At 42.6% G+C, this 25,632-nt stretch overlaps 1 protein-coding gene across 1 annotated transcript in view; it reads right to left on the minus strand.

The window, feature by feature from the left end:
* Window positions 1-3,920: 3,920 nt before the first annotated feature.
* Window positions 3,921-25,632, minus strand: part of LOC126442686 (uncharacterized) — an 84,688-nt gene continuing 62,976 nt past the window's right edge. The window contains exons 5-6 of the mRNA XM_050090739.1: window positions 13,855-14,030; window positions 3,921-4,055 (exon numbers count right to left, since the gene is read on the minus strand). Coding sequence (XP_049946696.1) covers window positions 3,923-4,055; window positions 13,855-14,030 — 309 coding nt within the window. The 3' untranslated portion in view covers window positions 3,921-3,922. The remainder of the gene's footprint in view (window positions 4,056-13,854; window positions 14,031-25,632) is intronic.

Here is a 25,632-nt window from a genome sequence, read left to right on the forward strand (position 1 = left end):
ACTTTTGTATTTTTTTGGTTCTAATAAAATCCCATGTCATTCCAAGAATGTGTGTCAATTTGTACCTCTCTATCTACATTATTCCGTGATTTATGAAGTGTTCAAATTTTACTATCTTTTTGATCACCCGGTGTTTGACAGTATGTAGTATATCGCGTGGTATAATGACTGAATGTTTTGGAAAGGGACAGCTACAGCACATATATGTCAATCAGATGTGCTGTTCACAACATTATTCCTCGACTACAGCTATTGTTGTGGAATGATGGTGGACATATTGAGCATTTCCTGTAAAGAACAGCAACTTTGCTTTGTCTTATTTTGTTATGCTAATTATTGCTATTCTAATCAGATGACTCGCCATCTGTCGGACATTTTTTGAACTTTTGTATTTTTTTGGTTCTAATAAAATCCCATGTCATTCCAAGCATGTGTGTCAATTTGTACCTCTCTATCTACATTATTCTGTGATTTATGAAGTGTTCAAATTTTACTAACTTTTTGATCACCCGGTGTTTGACAGTATGTAGTATATCGCGTGGTATAATGACTGAATGTTTTGGAAAGGGACAGCTACAGCACATGTATGTCAATCAGATGTGCTGTTCACAACATTATTCCTCGACTACAGCTATTGTTGTGGAATGATGGTGGACATATTGAGCATTTCCTGTAAAGAACAGCAACTTTGCTTTGTCTTATTTTGTTATGCTAATTATTGCTATTCTAATCAGATGACTCGCCATCTGTCGGACATTTTTTGAACTTTTGTATTTTTTTGGTTCTAATAAAATCCCATGTCATTCCAAGCATGTGTGTCAATTTGTACCTCTCTATCTACATTATTCCGTGATTTATGAAGTGTTCAAATTTTACTAACTTTTTGATCACCCGGTGTTTGACAGTATGTAGTATATCGCGTGGTATAATGACTGAATGTTTTGGAAAGGGACAGCTACAGCACATGTATGTCAATCAGATGTGCTGTTCACAACATTATTCCTCGACTACAGCTATTGTTGTGGAATGATGGTGGACATATTGAGCATTTCCTGTAAAGAACAGCAACTTTGCTTTGTCTTATTTTGTTATGCTAATTATTGCTATTCTAATCAGATGACTCGCCATCTGTCGGACATTTTTTGAACTTTTGTATTTTTTTGGTTCTAATAAAATCCCATGTCATTCCAAGCATGTGTGTCAATTTGTACCTCTCTATCTACATTATTCCGTGATTTATAAGGTGTTCAAATTTTACTAACTTTTTGATCACCCGGTGTTTGACAGTATGTAGTATATCGCGTGGTATAATGACTGAATGTTTTGGAAAGGGACAGCTACAGCACATGTATGTCAATCAGATGTGCTGTTCACAACATTATTCCTCGACTACAGCTATTGTTGCGGAATGATGGTGGACATATTGAGCATTTCCTGTAAAGAACAGCAACTTTGCTTTGTCTTATTTTGTTATGCTAATTATTGCTATTCTAATCAGATGACTCGCCATCTGTCGGACATTTTTTGAACTTTTGTATTTTTTTGGTTCTAATAAAATCCCATGTCATTCCAAGCATGTGTGTCAATTTGTACCTCTCTATCTACATTATTCTGTGATTTATGAAGTGTTCAAATTTTACTAACTTTTTGATCACCCGGTGTTTGACAGTATGTAGTATATCGCGTGGTATAATGACTGAATGTTTTGGAAAGGGACAGCTACAGCACATGTATGTCAATCAGATGTGCTGTTCACAACATTATTCCTCGACTACAGCTATTGTTGTGGAATGATGGTGGACATATTGAGCATTTCCTGTAAAGAACAGCAACTTTGCTTTGTCTTATTTTGTTATGCTAATTATTGCTATTCTAATCAGATGACTCGCCATCTGTCGGACATTTTTTGAACTTTTGTATTTTTTTGGTTCTAATAAAATCCCATGTCATTCCAAGCATGTGTGTCAATTTGTACCTCTCTATCTACATTATTCCGTGATTTATGAAGTGTTCAAATTTTACTAACTTTTTGATCACCCGGTGTTTGACAGTATGTAGTATATCGCGTGGTATAATGACTGAATGTTTTGGAAAGGGACAGCTACAGCACATGTATGTCAATCAGATGTGCTGTTCACAACATTATTCCTCGACTACAGCTATTGTTGCGGAATGATGGTGGACATATTGAGCATTTCCTGTAAAGAACAGCAACTTTGCTTTGTCTTATTTTGTTATGCTAATTATTGCTATTCTAATCAGATGACTCGCCATCTGTCGGACATTTTTTGAACTTTTGTATTTTTTGGGTTCTAATAAAATCCCATGTCATTCCAAGCATGTGTGTCAATTTGTACCTCTCTATCTACATTATTCTGTGATTTATGAAGTGTTCAAATTTTACTAACTTTTTGATCACCCGGTGTTTGACAGTATGTAGTATATCGCGTGGTATAATGACTGAATGTTTTGGAAAGGGACAGCTACAGCACATGTATGTCAATCAGATGTGCTGTTCACAACATTATTCCTCGACTACAGCTATTGTTGTGGATTGATGGTGGACATATTGAGCATTTCCTGTAAAGAACAGCAACTTTGCTTTGTCTTATTTTGTTATGCTAATTATTGCTATTCTAATCAGATGACTCGCCATCTGTCGGACATTTTTTGAACTTTTGTATTTTTTTGGTTCTAATAAAATCCCATGTCATTCCAAGCATGTGTGTTAATTTGTACCTCACTATCTACATTATTCCGTGATTTATGAAGTGTTCAAATTTTACTAACTTTTTGATCACCCGGTGTTTGACAGTATGTAGTATATCGCGTGGTATAATGACTGAATGTTTTGGAAAGGGACAGCTACAGCACATGTATGTCAATCAGATGTGCTGTTCACAACATTATTCCTCGACTACAGCTATTGTTGTGGAATGATGGTGGACATATTGAGCATTTCCTGTAAAGAACAGCAACTTTGCTTTGTCTTATTTTGTTATGCTAATTATTGCTATTCTAATCAGATGACTCGCCATCTGTCGGACATTTTTTGAACTTTTGTATTTTTTTGGTTCTAATAAAATCCCATGTCATTCCAAGCATGTGTGTCAATTTGTACCTCTCTATCTACATTATTTCGTGATTTATGAAGTGTTCAAATTTTACTAACTTTTTGATCACCCGGTGTTTGACAGTATGTAGTATATCGCGTGGTATAATGACTGAATGTTTTGGAAAGGGACAGCTACAGCACATGTATGTCAATCAGATGTGCTGTTCACAACATTATTCCTCGACTACAGCTATTGTTGCGGAATGATGGTGGACATATTGAGCATTTCCTGTAAAGAACAGCAACTTTGCTTTGTCTTATTTTATTATTAATTAATTAAAAGTTTACCACTTTTCAGTATAACATACATTGCTTCTTTCAGCTCAATAATCCACTATGTATTTTTTCCAGGAGAAGCTTTTCATGACATAATAATGATTTCTGAAATATGTCGTTATGTTATATGCTACAAGCACTTAGTTATTAAACTTGTTCTAGTACTTCCATTTCTTTTACCCAATTGTCTCTATCATTCATGAAAGTGATCACATATACTCTACTTGTTTGATAACCTTGCTACAGCTGACTCATGACGAATGACGTTAATAATCCTTATTTCGAGCAATAAGTCAAAAGCAAATATTTTCATTCCCCAGCAACTGACTATTGATCCCAACGCAATGCATTGCTGTACCAGTATGCAACTAACTAATGCTACCACTTTAGGATACATTGTTAGCCTTAAATATAATGCAAATTTTTCTGATGTGTTGATTCCATTGTGTCTATGTATTATTCGACTAAACACCTTGAGTACTAGTTCCATTGTCTTACATTTTAAATATGTCTTATGTCACTTGCATGATATCAAATATACTCATGAGCAGCAATGGTGTCCTGGAGTTCGGATAATGCAGTCCAGTAGTGATGTTTTATAGCTCGAGAAGAGCAGTAGAGTAATGGAATTACCAAGGCCGGTCGTGGAGAACGATAGCGGTGCCTGAGCGATGTAGTATAAGGTAAAACAAAATATTATTGTTCTTTATTGCCGCGGGCATATGTTAATTGCTACAACTGATTTTTGCACTATTGTTGTATCAAAAGTCCTATGTAAATATTTCCAAAAAAATCTTTCAATAATAATGTTTCTTATAAAGATAACCTTTGACATTCATTCATCTGAATTTAATGTTTTTTACTAATTTCTCCCAACCATAGTCATGCCGATTACCGTAAGGAAAATCAGCTGTTTTTCATACATAACACAATGTAGTGGGCAACATTGCACTGGGCTGTGCCAGAAAAATTTCTTATAGGAACAGATATACACGCGTTATCCGGCGACATCATTGTGGTAAGAATTTTCAGTCTATTCAACATGATTTTTCAGGTCCATGACGCAGTACTGCTTACGTCCAGATTTACCAGTTTAGATTCACAGTCAGTTAATTATTTAAAGGTTACATTACGAGATTTCTGTTGAGAGGTTATATATGAGCCACGTTTTTATTGGGAGGTTAGTCACTTTCTTATTGCGAGGTTACGGAATTTAAAGTGTTGGGAGGTTACAAGATGTACATCATCTCTGAAGCTTGATTTTCTTCAGTGACATACGAGTTCACGTGATCTTGCAATTTTGTGCAATTATCAAGCACAACACATTCGCTTACCTGTCGGCAATTTTATTACCGTCATCTGTCGCGGCTATGTACGAGTTTCTCGCTTCGATGTCAGTCGTTAGGGAAGCCTGCGCCCTGCACAAGCCATACCGCATAAATCTTACAAATATCACCGATGCAGGGAGCAGTATCACAATGCTCACAGATAGTGTGGTTGTGCCCATCTTTGTTGGAGATTGTGTCACTAGATCTAATTACCATTTACTTGTTGTGAGGTCCTAATTAGAACCACAGAGCTGCCCACTTTTAATGCTTCTTCATAGGTCGCTGTTAATTTCTCTACAACGTTGCTGTCAGGGATGTCTGCTGTAATACAGAGTTGTTCCACCGGAGTCTGATCGCTTGCAGTGATGCACCTGAATGGGTAGTATCGTAACTATTACAACTAGCGTAAGACCGTTAGGGAATGTCGGAAATAGCGTTTCTCAGCCAGGAAAGCCGCATCCGACACCTTTATTACATAAACATTCGCCTCGCGGTGGAACTGCGCGGTCTGGGGCACCTTGCCGAGGATCGCGCGGCACCCCTCGTCGGAGGTTAGAGTCATACCTCGGGCATGGGTGTGTGTGTTGTCGTTAGCGTAACTTAAGTTAGATTAAGTAGCGTGCAAACCTAGGGACTGATGACCTCAGCAGTTTGGTCCCATAGGAACTTACCACCACCATATAAACATTTAGTAAGTCTAATCCATTACATTTCCAGGGCAGATGTGGACTCTGATCACAATCTGTTGGTTATGAACTGCAGATTAAAATTGAAGAAACTGCAAAAAGGTGGGAATTTAACGAGATGGAACGTGGATAAACTGACTAAACCAGTGGTTGTACAGAGTTTCAGGGAGAACATAAGGGAACAATTGACAAGAATGGGGGAAAGAAATACAGTAGAAGAAGAATGGGTAGCATTGAGGGATGAAGTAGTGAAGGCAGCAGAGGATCAAGTAGGTAAAAAGACGAGGGCTAGTAGAAATCCTTGGGTGACAGAAGAAATATTGAATTTAATTGATGAAAGGAAAAATACAAATATGCAGTAAATGAAGCAGGCAAAAAGGAATACAAACGTCTCAAAAATGAGATCGATAGGAAGTGCAAAATGGCTAAGCAGGGATGGCTAGAGGACAAATGTAAGGAGGTAGAGGCTTATCTCATGAGGGGTAAGACAGATACTGCATACAGGAGAGTTAAAGAGACCTTCGGAGAAAAGAGAACCACTTGTATGAATATCAAGTGCTCAGATGGAAACCCAGTTCTAATCAAAGAAGGGAAAGCAGAAAGGTGGAAGGAGTATATAGAGTGCGATGTACTTGAGGGCAATGTTATAGAAATGGAAGAGGATGTAGATGAGGATGAAATGGGAGATATCATACTGCGTGAAGAGTTTGATAGAGCACTGAAAGACCTAAGTCGAAACAAGGCCCCAGGAGTAGACAACATTCCATTAGAACTACTGACAGCGTCAAGAGAGCCAGTCCTGACAAACCTCTAGCACGTGGTGAGCAAGATGTATGAGACAGGCGAAATACCCTCAGACTTCAAGAAGAATATAATAATTCGAATCCCAAAGAAAGCAGGCGATGACAGATGTGAAACTTACCGAACTATCAATTTAATAAGTCACGGCTGCAAAATACTAACGAGAATTCTATACATACGAATGGAAAAACTGGTAGAAGCCGACCTCAGGGAAGATCAGTTTGGATTCCGTAGAAATATGGGAGCACGTGAGGCAGTACTGACCCTATGACTTATTTTAGAAGCTAGATTAAGAAAAGGCAAACCTACGTTTCTAGCATTTGTAGACTTAGAGAAAGCTTTTGACAATGTTGACTGGAATACTCTCTTTCAAATTCTGAAGGTGGCAGGGGTAAAATACAGGGAGGGAAAGGCTATTTACAATTTGTACAGAAACCAGATGGCAGTTATAAGAGTCGAGGGACATGAAAGGGAAGCAGTGGTAGGGAAGGGAGTGAGACAGGGTTGTGGCCTCTCCCCGATGTAAAAGAAACAAAAGAAAAATTCGGAGTAGGAATTAAAATCCATGGAGAAGAAAGAAAAATTTTGAGTATTGTCGATGACACTGTAATTCTGTCACAGACAGCAAAGGACCTGCTTGAGTAGTTGAACGGTATGGACAGTGTCTTGAAAGGAGGGTATAAGATGAAGATCAACAAAAGCAAAACGAAGATAATGGAATGTAGTCGAGTTAACTCGGGTGATGCTGAGGGAATTGGATTAGGAAATGAGACAAAGTAGTAAAGGTGTTTTGCTATTTGGGGAGCAAAATAACTGATGATGGTCGAAGTAGAGAGGATATAAAATGTAGACTGGCAATGGGAAGGAAAGCGTTTCTGAAGAAGAGAAATTTGTTAACATTAAGTATAGATTTAAGTGTCAGGAAGTCGTTTCTGAAAGTATATATATGGAGTGTAGCCATGTATGGAAGTGAAACATGGACGATAAATAGTTTGGACAAGAAGAGAGTAGAAGCTTTCGAAATGTGGTGCTACAGGAGAATGCTGAAGATTAAATGGATAGATCACATAACTAATGAAGAGGTACTGAATAGAATTGGGGAGAAGAGGAGTTTGTGGCACAACTTCACAACTTGACAAAAAGAAGGCACCGGTTAGTGGGACATCTTCTGAGGCATCAAGGGATCACCAATTTAGTATTGGAGGGCAGAGTGGAGGGTAAAAATTGTAGAGGGAGACCAAGAGATGAATTCACTAAGCAGATTCAGAAGGATGTAGGCTGCAGTACGTACTGGGAGATGAAGAAGCTTGCACAGGATAGAGTAGCATGGAGAGCTGCATCAAACCAGTCTCATGACTGAAGACCACAACAACAACAACAATCCATTACTTGCCATTGGAAAGCTTATTACTTCATACTGACACCACGGTGACGCAGAAAATATGGTGTGCTGTCAGGTTTGGAATGAGGTAATAAAAATAGCTAGGGAAAGTAGTTCAGTAGCAGGTTTCGAAAAAGAAAATGCAAGCGGAACATCATAACTACTGTGAAGTAAATACAGCATTCAAAATATTTTAACTCTTATTCTAATATGGTTCGTAACAGCACAAAAGCTGGAAAACTAATGAAAGGCAAAAACAGAAAATTCAGTCTTTTAATAAAAAAAATTAATTACGAAAATAGAAGTCTCCAAGAAAATAGTGGCAGATGTGGCAAGGTGAAAGTGTAATGAAACGATACACGTGTATCAGCAACTACCTGAAACCGTTAAAACCGAAATGAACAGATGACAGTTGGTTGGCGGAGGGGTCAAAGAGATCGGGAAATTGCTGTTCCATAACTGAAATACGCAATACCAGTGAGGCAATGGCGGTGGAGGCAGAAAAGGAGTGAGTAGATAATGACCGTTAGAGATTAACAGCGCTGTCTTCGGACCAGAGAATGGTGTGGGATGTAACTGACGTACTACAATGTAACCAACGCCATTCTCTTTTTCATGTTATTGATTATGTAAGAAATACTACGGAGGTCCATTTAAGAAAATCATAACTTAATGTTAAAACTAATATTTGCTTACATTATAGAATGTCTCACGGTATTTATTTTCATGAGTTTAAGTCTTAAATACATACAAGAGAAGGTCGTTATTCAATACATTTTTTTGTTCCAGAGTAGTTCATGCTGAAACGTGTAGGAAAGCCAACCTGTATGTATACACTACTGGCCATTAAAACTGCTACACCACGAAGATGATGTGCTACAGACACGAAATTTAACCGACAGGAAGAAGATGCTGTGATATGCAAATGATTAGCTTTTAAGAGCGTTCACACAAGGTTGGCGCCGGTGGCGACACCTACAACGTGCTGACATGAGGAAAGTTTCCAACCGATTTCTCATACACAAAAAGTAGTTGACCTGCGTTGCCTGGTGAAACGTTGTTGTGATGTCTCGTGTAAGGAGAAGAAATGGGTACCGTCACGTATCCGACTTTGGTAAAGGTCGGATTGTAGCCTATCGCGATTCGGTTTATCGTATCGCGACATTGCTGCTCGCGTTGGTCGAGATCCAATGACTGTGAGCAGAATATGGAATCGGTGGGCCCAGAAGGGTAATAGGGAACGCCGTGCTGGATCCCAACGGCCTCGAATCACTAACAGTCGAAATGACAGGCATCTTAACCGCACGGCTGCAACGGATCGTGCAGCCACGTCTCGATCCCTGAGTCAACAGATGTGGACCATCTGTACGAACAGTTCGACGACGTTTGCAGCAGCATGGACTATCAACTCGGAGACCGTGGCTGCGGTTACCCGTGACGCTGCACCACACACAGGAGGGCCTGCGATGGGGTACTCAACGACGAACCTGGGTGCACGAATGGCAAAACGTCATTTTTTCGGATGAATCCAGGTTCTGTTTACAGCATCATGATGATCGCATCCGTGTTTGCCGACATCGCGGTGAACGCACATTGGAAGCGTGTATTCGTCATCGCCATACTGGCGTATCATCGGTGATGGTATGGGGTGCCACTGGTTACACGTCTCGGTCACCTCTCGTTCGCATTGACGGCACTTTCAACAGTGGACGTTACATTTCAGATGTGTTACGACCCGTAGCTCTACCTTTTATTCAATCCCTTAGAAACCCTACATTTCAGCAGGATAATGCCCGACCGCATATTGCAGGTCCCCTACGGGCCTTTCTGCATACAGAAAATGTTCGACTGCTGCCCTGGCCAGCACATTATCCAGATATCTCGCCAATTGAAAACGTCTGGTCAATGGTGGCCGAGCAACTGGTTCATCACAATACGCCAGTCACTACTCTTGATGAACTGTGGTATCGTGTTGAAGCTGCATGGGCTGCTGTACCTGTACACGCCATCCAAGCTCTGTTTGACTCAATGCCCAGGGGTATCAAGACCGCTATTACGGCCAGAGGTGGTTGTTCTCGGTACTGATTTCTCAGGGTCTAGGCACCCTAATTGCGAGAAAATGTAATCCCATGTCAGTTCTAGTATAATATATTTGTCCAATGAATACCTGTTCATCATCTGCATTTACTCTTGGCGTAGCAATTTTAATGGCCAGTAGTGTAGATGGGAGGCCACTGTGAAAGCATGCTGGACGATGGTGAGGGCGAGAGCCACAATGTGGATCATAAAACCCAGGGCGTCAGCCTCCCCAGAGCTATTCATAGACCTGCTGATCACCACCTCGTGTGGAGGGAAACGTGAGGCACGTGAAATAAGCAACATTGGTGTTTTATTTAGTGAGAGTACTAATCTACAGCAATCAGGATACGACCTCCGAGAATATAGATGTTTTCTTCAGATAGGCGTTAACTGTGGAATATCATTCTAGAATCCGTACCCAATTTTGCCAAGGCATTAGCTCATCGACTTCAGTTATTGTTAAAATAGTTTCTTGTGAATTTTGATTACCTGTGTATAGGAAACTGAGTTCAGTGTGATCATGGATTTAATAGTCATATCCATTCCTTAATTATCGTTTTTGGTAAATGGTAATTTACTTGGCTCTAATATGGTGAGGCCAAATTAAAGAAACCCATCCACTTAAAAAAGGGCAGCCACAGAAGTTGGATAGGAAAACATCAGTACAAAGAAGGCAACTGTGAAGGAATCAGGGGTTAGAGAAGAAATACTTCAGTTGATCGATGAAAGCAGGTAGTATAGTAATGTTCAGGGAAATTCATGGATACAGAAATACAAGTAACTTAGGAATGGAATAAGTAGGCAATCCAGGAAAGTTAAGGCGATGTGGCTACACGAAAAATGTGAAGAAATGGAAAATGAATGAAGGGATAGATAACAAATATTTCATTAGAATTTCTCAAATGATGGGGGGGAAGTGACAGCAAATCGGCTATTCACGTTGGTGGATAGAATGTATGAGTGTGGCGATATACCATCTGACTTTCGGAAAAATATTATCTACACAATTCCGAAGATTACAATAGTAGACAAGTTGAGGATTATCGCCCAGTAAGCTCACGTGTCCAAGTTACTTACAAGAATAATGTACAGGAGAATGGAAAACAAAATTGGGTGTGATAGATGAGGACCAGGTTGGCTTTATAAAACGTAAAAGCACGACAGAGGTATTTCTGACGTTGAAGCTTATAATGGTTGCAAGACTAAAGAAAAATCAAGATGCGTTAGTCAAGCCGGAGAAATCGATTTTGATACAGAGTGAGAGAAAGCGTGAATTCTGCAACTAACGTAGAATGATGTGTCAGATTCTGAAAAAAATAAGGGTTAGGTAGGGGGAGAGACGGGTAATACATAACATGTACAAGAGCCAAGAAGGAATAATAAGAGTGGATGGCCAAGAACGAAGCGCTCGGATTAAAAAGGGCATAACACAGGGATGTAGTCTTTCGCCCATTCTGTTCAATCTGTATAACGAAGAAGCAATGATGGAAATAAAAGAAAGGTACAGGAGTGAAGTTAAAATTCAAGGTCAAAGAATATCAATGATACGATTCTCTGATGACATTGCTATCCTGAGTGAAAGTGAAAAAGAATTAAATAATTTGTTGAATGGAAATAACAATACAGAGAGGTCCAAAAAAAATCTATTCACTGTTTAAAAGTCCATAACTGGCAAATTAATTGACGGAGTTATCTCATTTTTGGTGAAAGTGTAGCTTAAAGTCCAACTTAAAGATATCACTGTAGGTCCCCATTAACATCCTCACACAAACGACGCCGCCGAACTGCAGCACGAGCTACCGACTGCAATATGTTCAATTGGATATTAGCACATGAATGTACGATGGATTCTCGAAGTTCATCCAATGTGCGTGGCTTTTTTTGATAAACGACGTCCTTTAGTGTACCCCACAGGTAAAAGTCCAGAGGAGTTAGGTCTGAGGAATATGGTGGATACTCCACAGCACCTCTACAGCCTATCCATCTTCATGGTAGATTTTCGTCGAGATACGCCCTAACACGATTTTGGTAGTGGGCTGGGGCACCATCTCGTTCAAAGTAAACTCTTCCGTCTCCATACAAGTCCCGGATGGCATGTAAAATGGATGTCTGAAGCTTCTGAAGGTACACCTCGCCGGTAACTGTGCCGTCAAAGAAGAATGGCGCAATAAAGCCCTGGTAAGACAACCCACACCATACATTTACTCCTGGAAAATTGACGGCTTTGTCTACATGGACGTTCGGAATCTCGGAGGCCCAGTAGATGCAATTGTGGTGATTTACTGTACCATTGAGTTTGAACTGTGTCTCATCAGACCACACGATCATCCCTGCAAACTCGTCATCGTTGCGCACCAGGTTAGTAAACCACTCGCACTACTCCATTCTACGATCCGGATCGTCCTCATTCATTGTGTGTAGCAATTGTGGGATGTAGCACTTCCACTTTTCTGTCTTCAAAATTCGCCGACCACTTGAGTGACTCACTCCGGTTTCACGGGCACACTGTTTCACAGACTTCTGTGGTGAGCGAGCGAATAATTGTAACACACGACGGGAGTTAACTGGACTTGGTACTGTTACAGGTAGTCCAGATCGTTGTTTGTGTACATCTTTAACACAACCTTCGGCTTCAAATTTGCGTCGAATGCGACGAATCGAAAAACGTGTCGGTGGCTCTGTTTGATACTCATTTCACCATTGCCGTTGAACCTCATTAATGTTCTCGTACTTAAAATACCACTTCAGAACTGACTTCCTTTCATCGAATGTAAGCCTTGCGCCAGCCATGTTCACTCGAGTAACTAGGTGCAAGTAAGAACAAAACACTGACTATCTGGCGACTGTCATCTGACAAAACAACGCAATGCAACGCTTGTGTGGCGATTGCTGGAACTACAAACTATTACACTACCAAACATGAGACAACTCCGTTCATTAGTTTGCCAGTTATGGACTATTAAACAGAGGATACATTTTTTGGACCCCTCTGTATAATGAGTACAGGATATGGACCGAGAGTAAATCTAAGTAAGACGGATGTAATGACAAGTAGCAGAAATGAGATCAGACTGAAACTTAACATCAGGATTACTAGACACAAAGTAGGTGACGTTATGGAATTCTGCTACCTAGGCAGCAAATTAACCAACGGCAGACGGACCAAGGAGGACATAAAAACAGACTAGCACTGGCAAAAAGGGCAATCCTGCCCAAGAGAAGTCTACTAGTATCAAACAAAGGCCTAAATTTGAGGAAGAAGTTTATGAGAATGTGTGTCTGGAGTACAGCATTGTATGGTTGTGAAACATGGACTGTGGGAAAACCGGAGAGAGGAGAATCGAAGCATTTGAGATGTGATGCTATAGAGAAATGTTGAAAACTGGATGGACTGATAAGGTAAGGAATGAGGAGGTTCTGCGCAGAAACGGAGAGGAAAGAAGCATGTGGAAAACACTGACAAGGAGAAATGGCTCTGAGCACTATGGGCCTTAACTTCTGAGGTCATCAGTCCCCTAGAACTTAGAACTACTTAAACATAACTAACCTAAGGACATCACACACATCCATGCCCGAGGCAGGATTCGAACCTGCGGCAGTAGCGGTCGCGCGGTTCCAGACTGTAGCGCCTAGAACCGCTCGGCCACTCCACTGACAAGGAGAAGACACAGGATGATAGGACATCTGTTAAGACATGAGGGAATGACTTTCATGGTACTAGAGGGAGCTGTAGAGGGCAAAAACTGGAATACATCCAGCAAATAATTGAGTATGCAGGTTGCAAGTGCTGCTCTGAGGTGAAGAGGTTGACACAGGACAGGAATTGGTGGCGGCCCGCATGAAACCAGTCAGAAGACTGATGACCAAAAAAAAAGATATTCTCTCTAGTCAACACCGCCTGTTGTAATGATTTGCTGCACTCATCGGCTGTGTAATATTTGGCCCATTTCAAAAGACAAATCCGAAAATTGAAGACTAAGCAGAACCACATAAACGTTGGAAATGACTAGTTGTTGTAATCATCTCCTTCACTGTTATCCCCCAATCACATTTTTTTAGCGAATTAAATTAGCTCAGTAGTTTGTATAACAGTAAAGAATAGGTACCAGGAAAAAATGAAATAATTAAATAAACAGTCACGAATCACACTGAGTTCCGACAAATGAATGGAAGCACACTGGCTTATACCTCATTAGGTACTCCCCAGGATTGTTACTGTCTTCTTCCACCTTGCAGTTCCCCATCTGCTCGCTGACGGATTGCGCATCGTGCGCCCAGAGGCTTAATTTCGCGTGGAGCATGTCTCTCAGACGTTTCATGTTCTTAATCCACTCGTGGAGTCGCTGACCAGTCGGGTGGACAGCCTGAAAAAACACAGAAAATGGTGCAAATTACTCACATAATATTCATATTCACAAGCAGAAGGCTATCTTAACTCACATATATAGGTTCCGCTATTATATAAGATTTGAATTACCGGCGGCGCATAACCACACACTTAGTTTTATACAGCCATTACATCATTAATGCAGAAAAAGTGTCTAGCGATGTCTTATCAAACACACACAGTTTGCAGCCTATAAAAACGGATAATAGAGCTGTAGATATTTAGAGGTCGTTAGAGCACAAACGCTGGAATGGATGAACGCACATTGTCGCGACCATATGTCCGAATACTCTATTCTTGCGCTGCTGGAGGCGGTGTGCCCTACATGTACAGCCGCCTGACATGGCTGAAAGAGTTTCGAAAAGAAAACTGTGAGATCATTGACTATTGCGTCCGAATCTTACTGTTTAGGAAAGCTGTGAGAAACACGTGCACGTGTTGCGACAGTTTACGTACGTAATGATGGGCAACAACTGCTCCAAATCAAAGTATGTGAAGTAGTTATGCACGTTGTAATATCCTGCCCAGTCGTCTAATTTAGGGTGCCTAGGAAGCTGTCTTCCCGGATCGCCAGACCACAATTTTTATTGTGATTTCATTCCCCTGCCCCATATGGACAGGGGAGGGCTGTTAGCGGCACAATCCGCCGCTCTTCAGCCGAGTGGCGTGACAACTAACACAAGAATAAAATGTTACATATAAGGCGATAAAAATTGGGACATAAAACAGTGTAAGGGGAGATAATGGGGATAAAATACACTGACATGGAGACGTTCATGGAGGGGCAATTAAAAAGTCGACATAAAGTTAAAAAACACGGCAATTCTTAAAACACAAAAAAACTGGAGGCACGCACACAGGTTAAAAGTTGGCCACAGTATTAAAAACACTCCAGAACAACACACTTAAAACCCACTTGGAGCACACACGATGAAGAATAAAATTGCCTGGTGGGACGTGCCAAGGGAGGGGCCGGAAACGATGGTAAAGGAGGGGAGAGCAAGGGGCAGCAGAGGAGGTGGTGGGATGAAAAGTGTAGGAGCATCAGTGAGTACACTAAGAGGCAGGAGAAACGTGGGACAGGAGAGGAAGAAGGAAGGCAGGGCAGGAGAGAGTGCAGAGACACTGAAAGGGAGCACAAGAGAGGGAGGGGAAGTAGAAGGGGAAGGCCAGAGAAGGGATGGGGAGGCAAGGGAGACCTGAGGAGGAGGCAGGAGGAAGGTTGGGATAGAGTTGGCAGGAAGGGTAGATGCCAGGGCGAAGCTCATCATCCGGGAGGGGTAGATGGTGGAAGTTACGTTGGGAAAGGAGGCGGAGGGTGTGGAGTTGGAGAGAGGGTGGGATACAACAGTAAAGGTGCGACAATTGGCTGGGGGTGGAGAGGAAGGGAGACACCAGGGGGTGAGGGCGATCAATGTGGCGGACAATATACGATACTGGCCATTAAATTGCTACACCACGAAGATGGCGTTCTACAGACGCGAAATTTAACCGACAGGAAGAAGATGCTGTGACTTGCAAATGATTAGCTTTTAAGAGCTTTCACATGAGATTAGTGCCCGTGGCGACACCTAAAACGTCCTGACATGATGAAAGTTTTCAACCGATTTCTGATACACAAACAGCAGTTTACCAGCGTTGCCAGGTGAGACGTTGCTGTGATGCCTCGTGTAAGGAGGAGAAACGCATACCATCACGTTTCCGACTTTGATAAAGGTTCGGATTGTAGCCTATCGCGAGTGCGGTTTATCGTATCGCGACATTGCTGCTCGCGTTGGTCGACATCCAATGACTGTTAGCAGAATATGGAATCGGTGGGTAATAAGGAACGCCGTGCTGGATCCCAATGGCCTCGTATCACTAGCAGTCGAGATGACAGCATCTTATCTGCACGGCTGTGACGGATCGTGCAGCCACGTCTCGATCCCTGAGTCAACAGATGGGGACGTTTGCAAGACAACAACCATCTGTACGAACATTTCGACGACGTTTGCAGCAGCATGGACTATCAGTTCGGATACCATGGCTGCGGTTACCCTTGACGCTGCATCACACACAGGAGCGCCTGCGATGGTGTACTCAACGGCAAACCTGGGTGCACGAATAGCAAAACTTCATTTTTTCGGATGAATCCATGTTGTGTTTACAGCATCATGATGGTCGCATCAGTGTTTGGCGACATCGTGGTGAATGCACATTGGAAGCATGTATTCGTCACCGCCATACTGGTGTATCACCCAGTGTGATGGTATGGGGTGCCACTGGTTACACTTCTCAGTCACCTGTTGTTCGCATTGATGGCACTTTGAGCAGTGGACGTTACATATCAGATGAGTTATGACCCGTGGCTCTACTCTTCATTCGATCCCTGCAAAACCCTACATTTCAGCAGGATAATGCGCGACCGCATGTTGCAAGTCCCCTATGGGCCTTTTTGGATACAGAAAATGTTCGACTGCTGCCCTGGGCAGCACATTCTCCAGATCTCTCACCAACTGAAAACGTCTGATCAATGGTGGCCGAGCAACTGGCTCATCACAATACACCAGTCACTACTCTTGATGAACTGTGGCATCGTGTTGAAGCTGCATAGGCAGCTGTACCTGTACAAGCCATCCAAGCTCTGTTTGACTCAATGCCCAGGCATATCAAGGCTGTTATTAAGGCTAGAGGTGGTTGTTCTGGGTACTGATTTCTCAGGATGTATGCACCCATATTTCGTGCAAATGTAATCACATGTCACTTCTGGTATAATATATTTGTCCAATGAATACCCGTTTATCATCTGCATTTCTTCTTGATGTAACAATTTTAATGGCCACTAGTGTATAGTGTGCAGATGTGTTCAAGGAAAAGGAGAAGGTGAGGGAAGGGGATGAGGTACATGAGGTTGTGCGTGGGGGACCAAAGACGGATGCGGAAGGCGAAACAGAGCACACGGCGTTCGAGGATTTGGAGGAATTTATAGAACCTGCGAGGGGCGGAAATCCATGCCACACTGGCATAACAGAGGATGGGACGGATCAAGGATTTGTAGGTGTGAAGGATGGTGGAAGGATGCAGACGCCTTGTCCAGCCAGACAGGAGTTTCAGGAGGCTGAATCTGTTGTGAGCTTTGTGTTTGATGGTAAGGAGATGGGGAGTCCAAGTGTGGTGGCGGTCGAGGTTAAGGCCAAGGTATTTGAGGGTAGGTGGATAGGATGGCCATAAATGGTGAGGTAAAAATCATGGAGACGGAAGGAGCCGGTGGTGCGGCCTATGATGATCGCCTGGGTCTTGGAGGGGTTGATACGGAGGAACCACTGGTTCCACCAAGCGGTAAATTGGTCAAGGTGGGTTTGGAGGGTACGTTGGGACCGTTGAAGGGTAGGATAAAGGGATAGGAAGGCAGTGTCATCAGCTAACTGGAGGAGATGAACAGGCAGGGGAGTTTTGGGCATATCAGCAGTGTACAGGAGATAGAGGAGAGGGGAAAGAACGGAGCCTTGGGGTAAGCCAGCAGAGGGATGGAAAGTACGGGAGTTGGAATTGTGGATAGTCACATAGGGGGGGGGGGGCGATGGGACTAGAAGGAAGCAACGAGACGGCCGAAGTTGATGGGGAGAGCAGCATAGGTCTGGGGTTTGAAGAGGAGCCAGACCACAATTGAAACAAATCATATTAATGGAGTTTACCACAGTAAGTTAAACTGACAATACTTAACTTTGTGTGTTCACAAAGGTGAGTTGCAAGCAAATGGCGACATGCAAATAATCGATGTCCTTCGGGATATACAATTTCAATGCAGACAAAACAGTTCCATCCATAAGCCACTGCTGTAGCGTTTGTATGACGGCTCGTCTTCTACGCCCGCGGCTAGGCGACGTGGCACTTACATTCTCTTCATGTACTAGAGATGTCGGTCGATCACGATACACTTTCGAGTTCAGGTAACCCCAAAGCCAATAATCACACGGACTGAGGTCTGGGGAGCTGGGAGGTCAAGCATGACGAAAGTGGCGGCTGAGCGCATGATCATCACCAAACGACGCGCGCAGGAGGTCTTTCACGCGTCTAGCAATATGGGGTGGAGTGCCATCCTGCATAAACATCGTACGTTCCAGCAGGTGTTTATCAGCCAGGCTGGAGATGATGCGATTCTGTAACATATCGCGTACCTCTCATCCGTCACGGTAGCAGTTACAAAACAAGAATCATGCATTTTCTCGAAGAAAAAAGGCCCGATAACGGTAGATGTGGTAAATCCAACCCATACCGTGACTTTCTCGTCGTGCAATGGAGTTTCCACGACAGTTCTAGGATTTTCGGTAGCCCAAATTCTGCAGTTGTGGGCGTTGACAGACCCTAGGAGCGTGAAATGAGCTTCGTCGGTCCACAATACGTTGCTAAACCAATCGTCATCTTCCGCCATCTTTTGAGACGCCCACACCGCAAATGCCCTCCGCTTCACTAAATCGCCAGGTAACAGTTCATGATGCCGATGGATTTTGTACGGATAGCATCGGAGGGTACGCCTCAGTGCCAACCAAACTGTAGTGTAAGGAATGTCAGTCCGACGTGCGACTGCACGAGCGCTGACTTCCCCGTGCACAGTCGAACCCGCTACAGTCTCCATTTCTTCCTGAACTGTCTCGGCAGCATTACTCCTTGTGCTCGGTTCACCACTACGGGGTCTATCGTTTAAACAACCCGTGACTTCGAAATCATTCTCCCCACAGCTGCATTTGTCACCGGACCTTTACCCATTCGAGTCCCCTTCCTACGGCGATAGGATCCTAACGCTGAACTAGCACATTTTCCATTCTGATAATACAGCTTCACTGAAAGCGCCTTTTCAGGTAACGTCAACATGCTACGACTGCTGGCGCATCTGATTCTCTCTCTCATTACAGCTCCTTTTATACACGATTGTCATGCGCAGTCACTGACGTTTTGCTGTCCAGCGCCATCTGTCGGACATTTTGTGAACTTTGTTTTTTTTTTTTTGTTCTAATAAAACCCCATGTCATTCCAAGCACGTGTGTCAATTTTTATCTCTCTATCTACATTATTCCGTGGTTTATTAAGTTTTCAAATTTATACTGGCTTTTTGATCACCTGGTACATTGTCCTGGATGGTGAGTGTTCACAAGAGACAAGGGAAACGTCAGGACTGCCCCAGGAAAGTGTGCCAGGAACGCTCTTCTCCTCAATCTGCACTAACGAATGTGACGGATTGTGTTTGATAATGAAGCTGTGGTGTAGGGCAGGTCTTAGGTCAGGGGCCTGTAGGAGGATACAGTACGATTTAAACTTGGTGCGGTGTAAATGCTCTAAATGTGGATATTGATCAGTAGAGAAAAAATTCTGCTTTGATGGAATACAGCATCAGTAGTATGCTGCTTCGCTCAACTACGGCTGCCAAATACAGGGGCGTAACGTGGCAAAGTGGTATGAAATTGAACCAGAACATAACGACGATAACAGGCAGGTAGAATGGCCGACTTTACTTATTGGGAGAATTCTAGGAAAGTATAGTTCCTCTGTGCCAACGGCCTTGCCGCAGTGGTAACACGGGTTCCCGTCAGATCACCGAAGTTAATGAAGTCGGGCTGGGCTAGCACTTGGATGGGTAACCGTCCGGTCTGCCGAGCGCTGTTGGCAAGCGGGGTGCACTTAGCCCTTGTGAGGCAAACTGAAGAGCTTCTTGATTGAGAAGTAGCGGCTCCGATCTCGGAAACTGACATACAGCCGGAAGAATGGTGTGCTGACCACATGCCCCGCCGGATCCGCATCCAGTGATGACTGTGGGCTGAGGATTACATGGCGGCCGGTTGATACCGCTGGTCCCTCGTGGCCTGTTCGGGAAGAATTTAGTTTTAGTTCCTCTGTAGAGGTGAGACACATTCTTGTGTAGTGATGGAGTGTTTGCGATTATCGAATTATATGAGGAACCATGGACCTTGCCGTTGGTGGGGAGGCTTGCGTGCCTCAGCGATACAGATAGCCGTACCGTAGGTGCAACCACAACGGAGGGGTATCTGTTGAGAGGCCAGACAAACGTGTGGTTCCTGAAGAGGGGCAGCAGCCTTTTCAGTAGTTGCAAGGGCAACAGTCTTGATGATTGACTGATCTGGCCTTGTAACAATAACCAAAACGGCCTTGCTGTGCTGGTACTGCGAACGGCTGAAAGCAAGGGGAAACTACAGCCGTAATTTTTCCCGAGGGCATGCAGCTTTACTGTATGATTACATGATGATGGCGTCCTCTTGGGTAAAATATTCCGGAGGTAAAATAGTCCCCCCTTCGGATCTCTGGGCGGGGACTACTCAAGAGGATGTCGTTATCAGGAGAAAGAAAACTGGCGTTCTACGGATCGGAGCGTGGAATGTCGGATCCCTTAATCGGGCAGGTAGGTTAGAAAATTTAAAGAGGGAAATGGATAGGTTGAAGTTAGATATAGTGGGAATTAGTGAAGTTCGGTGGCAGGAGGAACAAGACTTCTGGTCAGGTGACTACAGGGTTATAAACACAAAATCAAATAGGGGTAATGCAGGAGTAGGTTTAATAATGAATAGGAAAATAGGAATGCGGGTAAGCTACTACAAACAGCATAGTGAACGCATTATTGTGGCCAAGATAGATACGAAGCCCACACCTACTACAGTAGTACAAGTTTATATGCCAACTAGCTCTGCAGATGACGAAGAAATTGAAGAAATGTATGATGAAATAAAAGAAATTATTCAGATTGTGAAGGGAGACGAAAATTTAATAGTCATGGGTGACTGGAATTCGAGTGTAGGAAAAGGGAGAGAAGGAAACATAGTAGGTGAATATGGATTGGGGGACAGAAATGAAAGAGGAAGCCGCCTGGTAGAATTTTGCACAGAGCACAACATAATCATAACTAACACTTGGTTTAAGAATCATGAAAGAAGGTTGTATACATGGAAGAACCCTGGAGATACTAAAAGGTATCAGATAGATTATATAATGGTAAGACAGAGATTTAGGAACCAGGTTTTAAATTGTAAGACATTTCCAGGGGCAGATGTGGACTCTGACCACAATGTATTGGTTATGACCCGTAGATTAAAACTGAAGAAACTGCAAAAAGGTGGGAATTTAAGGAGATTGGACCTGGATAAACTAAAAGAACCAGAGGTTGTACAGAGATTCAGGGAGAGCATAAGGGAGCAATTGACAGGAAAGAGGGAAATAAATACAGTAGAAGAAGAATGGGTAGCTTTGAGGGATGAAGTAGTGAAGGCAGCAGAGGATCAAGTAGGTAAAAAGACGAGGGCTAGTAGAAATCCTTGGGTAACAGAAGAAATATTGAATTTAATTGATGAAAGGAGAAAATATAAAAATGCAGTAAGTGAAACAGGCAAAAAGGAATACAAACGTCTCAAAAATGAGATCGACAGGAAGTGCAAAATGGCTAAGCAGGGATGGCTAGAGGACAAATGTAAGGATGTAGAGGCCTATCTCACTAGGGGTAAGATAGATACCGCCTACAGGAAAATTAAAGAGACCTTTGGAGATAAGAGAACGACTTGTATGAATATCAAGAGCTCAGATGGAAACCCAGTTCTAAGCAAAGAAGTGAAAGCAGAAAGGTGGAAGGAGTATATAGAGGGTCTATACGAGGGAAATATTATGGAAATGGAAGACGATGTAGATGAAGATGAAATGGGAGATAAGATACTACATGAAGCGTTTGACAGAGCACTGAGAGACCTGAGTCGAAACAAGGCCCCCGGAGTAGACAATATTCCATTGGAACTACTTACGGCCGTGGGAGAGCCAGTCCTGACAAAACTCTACCATCTGGTGAGCAAGATGTATGAAACAGGCGAAATACCCTCAGACTTCAAGAAGAATATAATAATTCCAATCCCAAAGAAAGCAGGTGTTGACAGATGTGAAAATTACCGAACTATCAGCTTAATAAGTCACAGCTGCAAAATACTAACACGAATTCTTTACAGACGAATGGAAAAACTAGTAGAAGCCAACCTCGGGGAAGATCAGTTTGGATTCCGTAGAAACACTGGAACACGTGAGGCAATACTGACCTTACGACTTATCTTAGAAGAAAGATTACGGAAAGGCAAACCTACGTTTCTAGCATTTGTAGATTTAGAGAAAGCTTTTGACAATGTTGACGGGAATACTCTCTTTCAAATTCTAAAGGTGGCAGGGGTAAAATACAGGGAGCGAAAGGCTATTTACAATTTGTACAGAAACCAGATGGCAGTTATAAGAGTCGAGGGACATGTAAGGGAAGCAGTGGTTGGGAAGGGAGTAAGACAGGGTTGTAGCCTCTCCCCGATGTTGTTCAATCTGTATATTGAGCAAGCAGTAAAGGAAACAAAAGAAAAATTCGGAGTAGGTATTAAAATTCATGGAGAAGAAATAAAAACTTTGAGGTTCGCCGATGACATTGTAATTCTGTCAGAGACAGTTAAGGGCTTGGAAGAGCAGTTGAATGGAATGGACAGTGTCTTGAAAGGAGGATATAACATGAACATCAACAAAAGCAAAACGAGGATAATGGAATGTAGTCGAATTAAGTCCGGTGATGCTGAGGGAATTAGATTAGGAAATGAGACACTTAAAGTAGTAAAGGAGAATTGCTATTTGGGGAGCATAATAAATGATGGTCGAAGTAGAGAGGATATAAAATGTAGACTGGCAATGGCAAGGAAAGCGTTTCTGAAGAAGAGAAATTTGTTAGCATCGAGTATAGATTTAAATGTCAGGAAGTCGTTTCTGCAAGTATTTGTATGGAGTGTAGCCATGTATGGAAGTGAAACGTGGACGATAAATAGTTTAGACAAGAAGAGAATAGAAGCTCTCGAAATGTGGTGCTACAGAAGAATGCTGAAGATTAGGTGGGTAGATCACATAAGTAATGAGGAAGTATTGAATAGGATTGGGGAGAAGAGAAGTTTGTGGCACAACTTGACCAGAAGAAGGGATCGGTTGGTAGGACATGTTCTGAGGCATCAAGGGATCACCAATTTAGTATTGGAGGGCAGCGTGGAGGGTAAAAATCGTAGAGGGAGACCAAGAGATGAATACACTAAGCAGATTCAGAAGGATGTAGGTTGCAGTAGGTACTGGGAGATGAAAAAGCTTGCACAGGATAGAGTAGCATGGAGAGCTGCATCAAACCAGTCTCAGGACTGAAGACCACAACAACAACATGAGGATATCGAAGGAATTCAGAGATATGCTGCTGGATTTGTTATTGGTATGGTGTGTTAATCGAATTTAGTAGACACAGTTCTTGCGTTTTCGCCAATGTCTACAGTAGAGTTCCTTACCGCGAGTCGACAGTCGTTTGCTCGTTTTGTTTGAAAGGTAGTGACCGTTCATTGGCATTAGTCAGGCAGGAACAACAGGTAAGTAGCCAATTTTGTGACATCTTATGAGTTCCTAACCAGGGACTAATTATGTAGTTTCATCTGTGTGCTTTGATAGTTTAGCTTCTTGAAATTCTACATGTTAATTTAATATTTAATAGACACAGTTTTCGCGTTTTCGTTTGTGCCGGAAACTAAACCGATTTTGTGACATACTACAAGATCTTATTTAGGAGTGAACTATTTAGTCTCACCTGAGTAGCTTGGTAGTTCAGTTTCTCAATCTCTGGGCGTCAACCTAATTTAGTACACACAGTTCTTATGTTTTCGTCAGTGTCTGCAGTTGAGTTACTACTTCTCTACATAGTCGCCACTCCGATTTAAATATTTGTCATAGCATTCTACCAACTTTTCAGTACTCTCGTAATAGAAGACAGCCACCTGTGTTTCCTACCAATTCTCTACGCTGGTCTACAGCTCGCTGCCTGTGCCAAAACATTGTCTTCATAGCCAGCGGTTCATGGGAGCAGAGATGAAACTCAAGGAGAGTCAATTAGGGGCTCTATTGTGAGTGATCAAACACTTCCCATCGAAAAACTTGCAGGAGTATCTTCATTGCCCCTTCAGAGTGCAGCCGAGAATTCTCATGCAGAAGGAAACGTATGACAGTTATGTTATGTGAGCTGCCTTACATCAGGCACAATCTCAGACCAGGCCCTCATACTTGGTGTGAGACACTATGTTCTAAGCATCTTTATGTGCTCACTGTGAGCTGAAAAGAGCAACATGACGCGATCAAGGGGAATACTAGAGACACCACCCAACATATCTGTGCAAAGCTTCATCGGATTTTCACTGTGGTTTCCATTTCTCACCCCATCAGACTTTGATTTCCCTCTTAAGTGTAGACTATTTTTCCACAGTCTTTGATACGGATAGGGACTGTGATTGCCATGTGTGGATGTGAGCTGTTAGTGACACTTTGCTCTCAGCTCCAGGCTGTGATGGCTTTGGTTAAACAGTTTGAGGCTGCAATGGATGCGTGGGACGAGCTGGCCGTCCCCAAAAAACCCCTGTCCGGACCCCCACAGTGATGCCCATTGGCAACAGCCTCAAGCTGTGTGACCGAAGGCAACACTGCCTGAAGCTGGGAGCGAAGGGACGCCAACTCAGCCCATATCCGAACACAGCAGTCGCAGTCCCTATCCATGCTAAATACTGTTGTGCAAAGAACGTCTGAGCTAATCTACAGAGAGCACAAACAATTGGACACAAAATTTAAATGGTTATTAAAATACAAGATTGCCCATTAAGTGCAGTAATGCTGCTACTTGCGCCCTGCTGATACACTGCTCGGCGGCAGAAGGAGACTACGCGATTTTACACTACTCAGGTACTAAAACGCGATGCTACAACTCTCAAATACTATAATACGCCCGAAATTTGTGAATTAAACATTGCAAGTACCCAAAAACACGCAAACAAATTAAGAATTAAACTATTAACAAACAAGCGAGCTAAGAGTATACGACTTGCTGCTGGCAGCTGCTTATCCAACGGTGGCAGGGAGCATACTCTTGTGCTACTTTGGATAACAAGTCCAACTGACTACTAACTGGAATTTGGGATGTGACTTCTGAGGTTCTTTCCTTTTGCTTATTTGTCGCTACCTTTTCCCAGTACTTATTCTCGCTTTCCTCTTCAGCATATCTAAATCAGAATATGCCATTTCTAATTCTGCCTGAAAGGTACAGACGATTCTTCCCTGCCCCATTATTCTTTTGTCTCGACAGTATAATCTACAAGTGCATAGAAGGACCTCTTCTGATGCTCTACTGGCTTCCTTGCCCATTCAAACAATAAACCAACCCACAATACTGACACATTTCTCCCATACTAATTAATATACGGCAACATCCACATTTATCTCACATATCGCTACTTTCATAGTTGACTAAGAAGCACCAACACACACTCAAGCTCGAATAAAGTAAGAGTTAGTGTAAACTTATCTTCGAATGATTTGAGTAGCTAACACCTAGACTGCTGGTAGACGTAAACACGAGTATAGAAACATCACATCAGTGATCGCTAAACAGGATTTCTAGATCACATAAGATACTAAACGTATGAAAACTAAAATAGCACCGTATCTGTAGCAGCATTTTTAAACAGACGCTATGCAGAAATAACGAAAACGCTTAGTACTGTATTCAAGACAACACG

This window comes from Schistocerca serialis, unplaced genomic scaffold (assembly GCF_023864345.2).
Source record: "Schistocerca serialis cubense isolate TAMUIC-IGC-003099 unplaced genomic scaffold, iqSchSeri2.2 HiC_scaffold_1400, whole genome shotgun sequence".
NCBI lineage: Eukaryota > Metazoa > Arthropoda > Insecta > Orthoptera > Acrididae > Schistocerca > Schistocerca serialis.